Source organism: Monodelphis domestica, chromosome 5 (assembly GCF_027887165.1).
Source record: "Monodelphis domestica isolate mMonDom1 chromosome 5, mMonDom1.pri, whole genome shotgun sequence".
In the NCBI taxonomy this organism is placed as follows: Eukaryota; Metazoa; Chordata; class Mammalia; order Didelphimorphia; family Didelphidae; genus Monodelphis; species Monodelphis domestica.
The window spans coordinates 27,413,458-27,423,822 of NC_077231.1; the positions used below are offsets into that span (position 1 = coordinate 27,413,458).

The following is a 10,365-nucleotide window of genomic DNA, read 5'->3' on the forward strand; positions in this document are numbered from 1 at the left end:
AAAGGACTATAGAAATGCTAGTTATTATTAATTATTGTTTCAAGGAGTAAATGAGAAAAATATATTAGTGGGAAATGTCATTGTACTCTTCTATATCTTGGCCTAACCAACTAAATCTGTCCAAAACATAAATGAGAACAAAGCTAAAGACCTGAATAGAATCCCAGAAGAGTGAGATATGGTATCTGAATTTGAACAGAAAGGTCTCTCCCTCTGAGCATAGTGACATAGTAAGTAGAATGCTGAACCTGGAATCAGGAAGACTTTGATTCATTTCCTTCCTGAGCCATTAACTGGTTGTGTGACCATGACCACATAATTTAATTTCTCAGTAGTAGTTACTGATTTCCAAGGCTGGCTTAAAAAATAGCATAACTCCATCTGTGGCAGGTCTTGGCCATATAGGGCCATATCCTATGCCAAATAGGATTTCCTCAGACTTTCCAAGACCATGTCCATCTACAGTTGGTTCCCTATGACCACAAAGATCCATGAATTGTGGACTTTGGGCATGAGGAATGGGAAGGCAGGATCCTACTTCTAATATGCCATATTAATCTGCAGGGCCATATCCTATTCCCCAAGGACCAACATCAGCATGACCTATTTCATGGGGAGCTGTCCCACCTGGGTCATGGGGACCGCCAGCACTGGCTCCATCTCCTGAATATGTGGAATCATTCTGTGTACCAGGATTCCATCTTGCTCCTAATAATCCTTTTCAAGTGCCTTCTGGACCTAATGGTAGAACCCATGCTTAGTGGTCACCAGTCTTACCACTGAGTTTTTGATGAACAATGAGGTGACTCTACTTTCCAGAGTGTGTATGTATGCATGTGTAAGACAACAAGAAATAAAACAAAATCAAAAGAATTTTAAAAAGAAGAGAATATGAAACATCTCATTACAAAAACAAATGACCTGGACTACAGATTGAGGAGAGACAATATAAGAATTATTGGATTACTTGAAAGTCATGATCCTAAGAAGAGTTTAGACACAACAATTTAAGAAATTATTATGAGAAAAAAGTTTTAGAACTAAAGGATAAAATAGAAAAGGAAAGAACTCACAGATTACCAGCTGAAAACTCACAGGTACATTGTTGTTCCTTAGTTCTTAGTTCCTAAATTCCTTAGCTTCCAGAATAAGGAGAAAATACTACAGACAAATAGAGACATATTGTGACTATTATTACACAGAATAACACAAGACTTAGCAGGTTCTACATTACAATAAAGAGCATGGAAGGCAATATTTCAAAGAGCAAAGGAATTGAGTTTACAATAAAGAATAACCTACCCACCAAAGCTAAGTAATAATAATAGTCTTTTAATTAATTAATGTTGGGATTTTTCCTTGTATGATTACTTAGCTTCTTCCTTCTAGATTACAACCTGATTTTCCTTTCTCCTGTTCCCTGCACTGGGGATCAGATTCCCCATGAGCTTTGGCTCAGGGAAGTGTAAATCAGGGAACCATATGGGAATAGCTTCTAGCAGTTACTTTTAATAGGGACTTTGGGAGGGCTACTCATGGGTAATGGGGTTCATATCTGAGGATTAAAGTTTCTCCCCTCCTTTTTCTTTTTTTTCTGCTTTACTTTGCTTCAAAATGTTCTACTTTTCTTTCTCTTCACCTCTCTCTACAGCTCTTTTCTCCACTCACTCTCCCCTTTTCTTTTTCCTCTATCTCTCCCCCTCATCACATTTGTCTATGCTGCCTATATCTTTTCACATCTTCAGTTGTCTTTAAAACTGAAACACTGAGTTTTCTGCCCATAGAACCCAGGGCTCTCTCAGGTGGAAGGGATCACATTGATATTATATACAATAATCTTCTTCCAGGTTAGACCCCATTTTACTTATATTAGGTTAAATAGTTTTCTCAGAAAGGACATTCACCCCCCCCCCCCCCATTGATTATCTATCACAATCCCACACTGGGGAAGCTTTTACCCAATCTGGATCTCTCTTACTGCAGCAATTTCTCTATTTTTCTTCTTCTTTGGGATTATTAAATCTCCCTTGGTCTTATCCATAGACCCAAATTTAGGGACATGGATGATGATAATGGAACAACAGTGACTGAATTTATTTTGTTGGGATTCTCACATCTGGGGACTTATAAGCTCCCCCTCTTTTGGGGGGTGCTCTTTGTCTACCTGGTCACCCTGTTGGGCAACTCCTTGATCATCACCCTTACCCTGCTTGACTCAGCCCTGAGCACTCCCATGTACTTCTTCCTCAGACATCTCTCTATGATAGAGATTTTCTACACTACAACTATTGTGCCCAGGATGCTGAGTGATCTCCTTTCCTCACATCCTGTCATCTCTCCTGCTGACTGCTTCACCCAGATGTATTTCTTTATCCTCTTTGGCATTGCTGAGTGTTGCCTGCTCACTGCTATGGCTTATGACCGTTTTGCTGCCATTTGCCGGCCCCTGCACTATGCCACACTGATGAACAGGCAGGTATGTGTGGGTATGGTGGGTGCTTCCTATCTAATGGGCATCACCTCAGGTACCACCGATGCCCTGCTCATCTTTACCTTGCCTTTCCATGGCTGCAACATTGTTCACCACTTTTTTTGTGATAATTTGCCTGTTTTGAAGCTAACCAGTGCAGACACTTTCTGGGGTGAGGTTGGGAATGTTGTTATCACCCTGCTCTTTATCATTACTCCATTTGCCTTGATTCTGTTTTCCTATGTTCGTATTCTCATTACCATCCTTGGGGTAGCCTCTGCTCAGGGACGCCAAAAAGTCTTCTCCACTTGCTCTTCTCATCTAATGGTCGTCACTCTTTTCTATGGGTCTGCTTCCATTGCCTACATGAGACCCCGAGCCAATGCTAATCAGGATATGGATCAAATCCTCTCCCTCTTCTATACAGTTGTAATCCCCATGTTCAACCCTTTTATCTATACCCTGAGGAACAAGGAGGTGATGGGAGCTCTGAGGCGAAAGATAACAAAATACCTTTGAAGCACTTGACTGGTCCAGTGGTTTGCTTGGCTTCCTTTTTGGTGAGTTAAGAGATACTTCCTGATCTATTTTTTAAAATTAAATTTTATATTTGTAATGATCACATTTATCTTTTTGTTTACCTTCATAGCTCAGAAAAACAAAATCCTTGCAACAAACATGTAAAGGAAAACAGATTCCCATATTAGGGTTGTCCAACAACATGTCTCTTATGCCTATTTAGTCCTCACCATAAGGACCTAATCTTTTAAATGGGGGTGCATATGTAGTCTGAACCCCTAGATCTTTTGTACAATGGGGAGATTCTGAGGGGATTCTGGTTGAGTTGTACCTCATCTTTCAGAAGGATATCCTTCCTTTTCTGAAGATCCTAAGGATCTCTCTCTATCAGTTTTCTGTCTAGGATCTTGATCTAGTTCCTGTTTTCAGATTTGGGCTTCAAGTGGAGGCTGGATGAGCACTTTTAGAACTATATTCAGGTATGGTTTAGATTAGGTGGTTTGGAAAGCCAGTGTCTGAGGAACATAAACATGTATGTTGAAGTCTCCAAGTATAAAGGCAGTGGTTGGAATGGAGAAGGAGACTTCTAACTGGACACTGACCTTCTTAAGGTGACTTTTAAAACAGATTCTGTGATATTTGTGGGTGTCAAGTATATGTGTATGCTGAGTCTGGTACTTTAGTCTGAGAGGGATACATAAGGAGTAAGGGACACAGATGTGAACGATTAGGTGTGATTATGATAGACCAGTTTTGACACACTGTAGACACCACTGCTTGTGGACTTGAGATTCCTCTCTGTACTATATCCTTGAAATGGAGCTCTTTCCTTCCTCTGTAGGAAGGTGTCCCATTGGCTATCTTCAATGACAGTAGCAAGTCTTATTATTATTAAAACCCTTACCTTCCATCTTGGAAAGGCAGAAGAGTGGTAAGGGTTAGACAATGGGGGTGAAATGACTTGCCCAGGGTCACAGAGCTGGGAGGTGTCTGAGACCAGATTTGAACCTAGGACCTGGATCTCAATCCACTGTTCTACCCAGCTGCCCCCACAAGTCTTTTTTTTTTTTTTAAAGGAACTGACATTTTACTGGAGGAAATGCAGAATTTGGCTTTATCTAAATTAGGAGGTAAGCTTTTTTTTTTTTTTAATTTCCTCTTCTAATGGTTGCTCCTGTCCTATTACTCTGACCTCCAGGATCACTATGAAATCTTTATTACCTTTCCAGATCTGTTCACCATTTATCCCCATCCTAAGCCTAGATTTTTCTGAGATATCTTTAGAAACATGCTTATTATCTCTTCAAACACTATGGCTTCTCATTTCATTGACTCAAGTACCAGAACCTATATCTTTTCTTTTCCAATCTCTCTCTCTCTCTCTCTCTCTCTCTCTCTCTCTCTCTCTCTCTCTCTCTCTCTCTCTCTCTCTCTCTCTCTCTCTCTCTCTCCACACACACACAGAGCAGGGAAGACAGTCACTTCTCCTCTGATGTCTTTGATCTCATCATCAATCATAAATGTTAGAAGTCCAAAATTCTTCCCTGTCACTAATCTTCTACATTTGTATCTCTCCCTCTTGCTCATCCCTTCTAAATCTATTCATTAGTTTCAGGGTAGTTCTCCAGTTTCAGGGTAGTTCTCCAGTCATTTCAAACCTCATTGTTTTCCTAGTTCATTACTTGTGTGCCCTGGCTTTCATTCTCCCTTCACAGACTTGAAGTGAGCCATCCCAGGTATATTCTAATTTTGAAAGTATTATTTATGGTGCCAGACTCATGGTCATATTTTTTCTTGATCATTGTATTTAATTGGTGCTCTATTAATTCTGACCACTCCCCAAACCTAAAGCCAAAGGTCAAGAGAATTCTTGGGCAAGGCGTTAGCTGCCACAGGGTCCTAGCTCCTACCTTCACAGACCAGATTCCTTACCAGGTTACATGTTTGATTAGCTTCTTCCTCTTTCATTTTATGATCGTCAATTGAGCCAGTATCAAATCCTATGCTATGTCACATGTTCATTAACTACCTCCCATTCCCCATTTCTTGATTTGCCAATAAAAGATTGGGAAACACTCTTTTCTACCATGTTGTCAAATTCTGGGTCTCTGAGTCTTCCTTCCTTTGTTGTGTTCCCCCTCTCTCTCTATCCCCTTCACCTATTTTCCTCTGGTTTCTAACTTCAATTCCACCCACGAATATATTAATTTGTGGCTGCAGGCAGCTACATGAAACTATAATTAACTAATTCAATTTTATGCTCCCCTCTCCCCTCGAATCTCTTGTCCCCTTGTCCTATGGACATGTATGCTATTCCAAACTCCAGCCTTGGATACCTCCCAGCATTTACTTCTACTTCTACTAATATTCAGTTGAGGAAATGAAATAAACCTCTTTAGTGGGTTTCTTTCAGATTTGGTAGCTAAGTGGCACAGTAGATATAGCTCTTGGCTTAGAGTCAGGAAGATCTGAGTTAAAATCTTACTTGATACCTTGATACATTTACAAATGACCCAGACCAAGTCACTTCACCTCTCTTAGTCTGTTTCCTTATCTTTAAAATGGGAATAATTTCAGCAGCTACCTCTAAGGTTTGTTGTGAGGATCAAATGAGATAACATTTGTAAAGCACTTAGCACAGTTCCTGGCACAGAGGAAGCACCATTGAAATGTTTATTATTATTATTACATCCTGGTTGCATCCTATGGTTGCCTGGCAATCCTTTTACTCTTCCCCAATCAACCCCTTGGTATAGATGTTTATTCCAAGACTTCTCTTATTTCTTCAAGTCACCTATGCCCCCTTCTTTCCTCCTTCTAAACAGAAAACTTGGCTTCGTAGTTTACCAACAAAATAGAAGACGTTATTATGAGTTCTGTTTTCCCACAAATTTTACATCTTGAGCACCCTTAAGGACATCTTTCATTCTTCCCTTCTTTGCTGTGGTCTGAAGCAAAGGTGATTTTGCCAAGGCTTACTCCTCTCCTTGTACTCTCTTTTGATTATCCTATCTCTAATCTTTAATTTCTTTTTATCAAGTTTCTTTCTTGCTTAATATAAAGCTGCCTAGATCTCCCCCAGCCTTAAAAACTTTCACTTAATAGGGACACCCTTCAAACTATCATCCTATATCTCCTCTATCTTTGATAAACTCCTTAAATGAACTGTCCTTACTTGTTGCCTTCACTTCTGCACATTTTCTTTTCTTTTTAAAAAAAGGAGCACATTTTTATTTCGGTGATATTCCCATTGCACTCTGAGCTTGACAAAAATACAAATCTGTGCAAGCAACCGCTCCCCACCATCTTTCACTGAGTTGGTACCAATAGCATCTGTCCATTTTCTTAAACTTCTCATACTGATAATCATCAGCTGCCTTTTCATGGGGGGGGGCGGGTGCTTGAGATTTGGAGGTTCTGGCTTCTCTGTATCTCACACCCTGAGAGGGAAGGTTTTTGCCTCCTCCTCGTGCCTTCTAATCAGGACCTGGAGCTCTCCACGCACACTTAGGTTTCAGTTCAATTAGTTGTTCATCGCAAGTGACATTCCACTTCCCCGAGAATCAGTTGTGCTGCATGTAGGTTGCAGCCATGTTGGCTGAAACAAAAGAGGTTTCATTGTTTTTCTTTTGGTTTTGTTGCTCAGCCAGACTTAAATATACATGTTTATAACCCCTCCTCACTCACTCTGGCTTCCCATTTCATTGACTCCTCAACTACCATGACCTGTACCTTCTCCTTCCCTTTCTTTCTCCCCCTCCTTCCATCTCTCTGCCTCCCTGTCTCTGTCTCTTTCACTGTCTCTCTCTCTCTTATACACACCCACCCACACATACTCTCTCTGTCTCTGCACCTCAATCTCTATCTCCCACCTTGACACTTGATTGGATTGCCTTTGATCTGCTATCCCGAGGGGACCAAGGACAACTTTTTCTTTTCTAGTGTGTCAGGTTCTCCTTGATGATGAGCTTCAGTTGTTAGCATATAAGCATCGTCATTAATCATGGAGCCAGAGAGGATAATCAGATGACTAGACAGATCTGACCCACATGTCCAAGCACCAGGAAGCCTTTGTGCCATTATTCATGATAAGGAAATATGTTTGATGTGGACAATTTTTTGTCTTATTTATTGTAAAGGAGGGAGAGGGAAGGATATGAGCATTTATTAATGTTATGTGCTAATTAATATAAATTAAATTAATATATTAATATCATTATACTAAACCCCTCTGAATCAATTATAATAAATAATTACTATAAAATTAATGTAACTAATTTATTAAGGTAAATGCTTTGGAAGTATTATCTGGGAGAATGCTGAACTATGAGTAGTACCTAAGGCTCAGAAAGGAGATCAGAGTAAGCAAAGGAACTTTCTCATTTCTCTCTGTTTTGCATTGGGGACTGTGAGTAGAGCAGGAGGCCCTGAAGCTCAAATCAAAGAAGAATTTTGTAATGAGGAGAGTTTTCTTCCAAAACTGACTGAAATTCACCTTTCCAGATTTATTACTCTTTTCACTTTATAATCCCATAATGTTTAATTGGTTGTTCCTCATGAGTGACATTCCATTTCCGTTGGAGGTCACTTTGTCCTCATCTCGAGATCTTCCATTCTTAGATTCCTGCTAATCTCCGTGTAAGTCCCATCTCCCACATCATCCCTTTCCTGGTCTTCTGAGTTTAGTGACTTCTTACTCCTCTTTCAGCTTAACTTGTCTATTTTGTGCACAGACACACATTATATTTCCCAAAAGAAATTTAATCTCCTTAATGACAGGGATTGTGTCATTTATCTTTGAATTCCCAGCATCTGCCACAGTGCCTGACCTACAGCAAGAATTTAATAATTGCTCACAATTCCAGGAAAGATGGCCATGTGAAGTGCACAGAGGACTCAACTCTCCCACCTTTGCTTCATTGATGGCTTAAGAAGAGCAGCAGATTGAGCATTAACCCCCAAATCCAAAGTGAATCTCAAGTAAACCGATTCCTGTATTGCAGGATGAAATGAAAAGATGACCAGAAGCTAAGAGCCCTGGAAGTTCTCAGCTCAGGAATGTCCCACAAGCTCCTTGACTGGGAAATGTCCAGCAGCAGAGTGAAGCAGTAATATGAACAGAGTTGTCATCAGAAGGCACAGAAGAAGCAGGATGCTGATCTTGGAAGCCTCAGAGAGAAGATGAGACAACTCAGTGCCCTGATTAGGGATAGTTACCCACAGAGCTCTCACTTCCTAATGGGAATTAAATAGATAGTGGCCTATGGAGGTGATTTAAATAAAATAATTAAAGATATGAATTGAACAGTGGAGGAAACATGGAGGAAGGGATGAGGCAATGGGCAACTGAAATGAACAAAGGTGGGGTTAACACAGATAAGTCACACTCCCTTTATCCCTTGCAAATATATTAAACTCAGCAGAGAAATATCAGCATAGCAGAGCAGGGGGCAGTTTAGAGGAAGGGTAGGGATGGCATAAGCTAAACAAAATCTAATGTTAGAGATGGCTCATGAAGGTAGGTTTAAGTGGGAAAAAGTTCAATAAAATAAGATAAGATATGCCTGTCCATACCTCCCAAGGTTGTTGTCATGATTAAACAAGGTAATAGGTGCAAAGGGATTTTTTAACTTTAAAGGGTTACCAAAATGTGAGTTATTAACTATGATTTCAAAGAGAAATAAATGTAAAACAATAATAGTGGGAGATCTTAGTGTACACCTTTATACCTAGAGCAATTGAACTAAAACATAAATAAGAACAAAATTCAAGACCTGAATAAAATCCTAGAAAAGTTAGAAATGAGGAATCTCTCGAGATTTCTGAATTTGAATAGAAATATTTCTCCTTCTGGGCATTTGGTGACATAGAGGCTAGAATGCTAGACCTGGAATTGGGAAGACTTCCATTTAAATCCTACTTGAGGCATTAACTGTGTGGCCCAGATGAAATCATTTAATGTTTTAGCTCATCTGAGACCTTACTTAGGACTTCCCTGACTTGATCTTATCTCAATTACCTGATCTGTAAAACTGGGATTAATAAAAACAGCATTTACATGACATGGCTTTTATGAGGATTAAGTGAAATAATACTTGTAAAGTGCTTTGCAAACCTCAAAACACTTATTGAAATGTTATTGCATGTTTCTTAGCTATGTACAATACGTTTGCAAAAACTGACCAATATTAGGGCATTACAGACCTCACAAACACATTCAGAAAAACAAAAACATTAAACAGAACTTCTATTGAAGGCAATGCATTAAATCTATATTTTTTTATTGTATTTTTCCCAATTGCAAACAGAAACAATTTTTAACATTTATTTTCTGACATTTTATGATCCAAATTCTCTGCTTCCTTCCCCTCTCTGTGGCCTAAGACAGCAAGTAATATGAAATAATCTATACATGATATCATGCAGTATATATTTCCATATTCATCATGTTGTGAAAAAGACACATTTATGAAAAATCTCTTGAAGGAAATAAAATGAAAAATGGAATTCTTTGATCTACATTCAGGAATCTAGAATTCCTTTTATGGTGGTGGATTGTCTTTTCCATTAGAAGTCTCTTGGGGTTATCATGGCTTCTTACATCCTGTATTATAGTTAAATCATTCACAGTTGATCATTGGACAGAATTTATGTTACCGTACAAAGTTCTCCTGATTCTGCCTGCTCATTTTGCACCAGTTCACCCAAGTCTTTCCAGTTTTTTTTTCTGTCATCTATTTGACATTTCTTATGGCACAGAATATGTGATTACAACCATATACTACAACTTGTTTAGCCATTCCCCAATTCATGAACATCCTCTCAGTTTCCAATTCTTTGCCACAACAAAAAGAGATACTATATTGCTATAAATAAAAAATGATCTGGAGGCTTATTACCAGATTTATAAGCATTTATTAGTAAAAAGAGAGGAATAGATAGAGGGAGAGAGAGAGAGAGAGAGATCTCAGCCTTTCTAATTTTAGAAATAGATCTGATTCTCCGTTTAGCTGGCTCAGACCAGGCTTGCCAGAGATGGCCAGATCAGATAAAGAAAAAGCCCAGAGACAGGTACAGAAGCAAAGAGATGGACTTGGCTTCCCACCTTTGCTTCTTAAACCCTGTTGCTCCTCCTCCCTTCCCTTGGCCAGTGACTTTCAAATGTCATACTGTCTGCCCTTCCATGGTAGCACTGTCCTGGCTCTGCTACACTGAAGGGGTGGAGACATCCAGCCATCAGACATGCCAGTCTGTGACTGCCACCAGAGTGTGAGGGACCCAAGTCCCCAAATAATTTACTTCACACAATATTTCTATACATGTAAGTCCTTATACAGTGGTACCTTGACACATGAATTTAATTTGTTCCATGGCCA

At 39.5% G+C, this 10,365-nt stretch overlaps 1 protein-coding gene across 1 annotated transcript; it reads left to right on the top strand.

Moving 5' to 3' along the window:
• Positions 1-2,059: 2,059 nt before the first annotated feature.
• LOC100025232 (olfactory receptor 9-like) lies at positions 2,060-2,989 on the top strand. The gene has a single exon (XM_001376202.4). The coding sequence runs from the start codon at positions 2,060-2,062 to the stop codon at positions 2,987-2,989; it is 930 nt and encodes a 309-aa protein (XP_001376239.3).
• Positions 2,990-10,365: the final 7,376 nt, after the last annotated feature.

Bases quoted from the DNA above. Each gene is read 5' to 3' on its own strand.
- LOC100025232 (XM_001376202.4), top strand. From the start codon at position 2,060: ATGGATGATGATAATGGAACAACAGTGACTGAATTTATTTTGTTGGGA.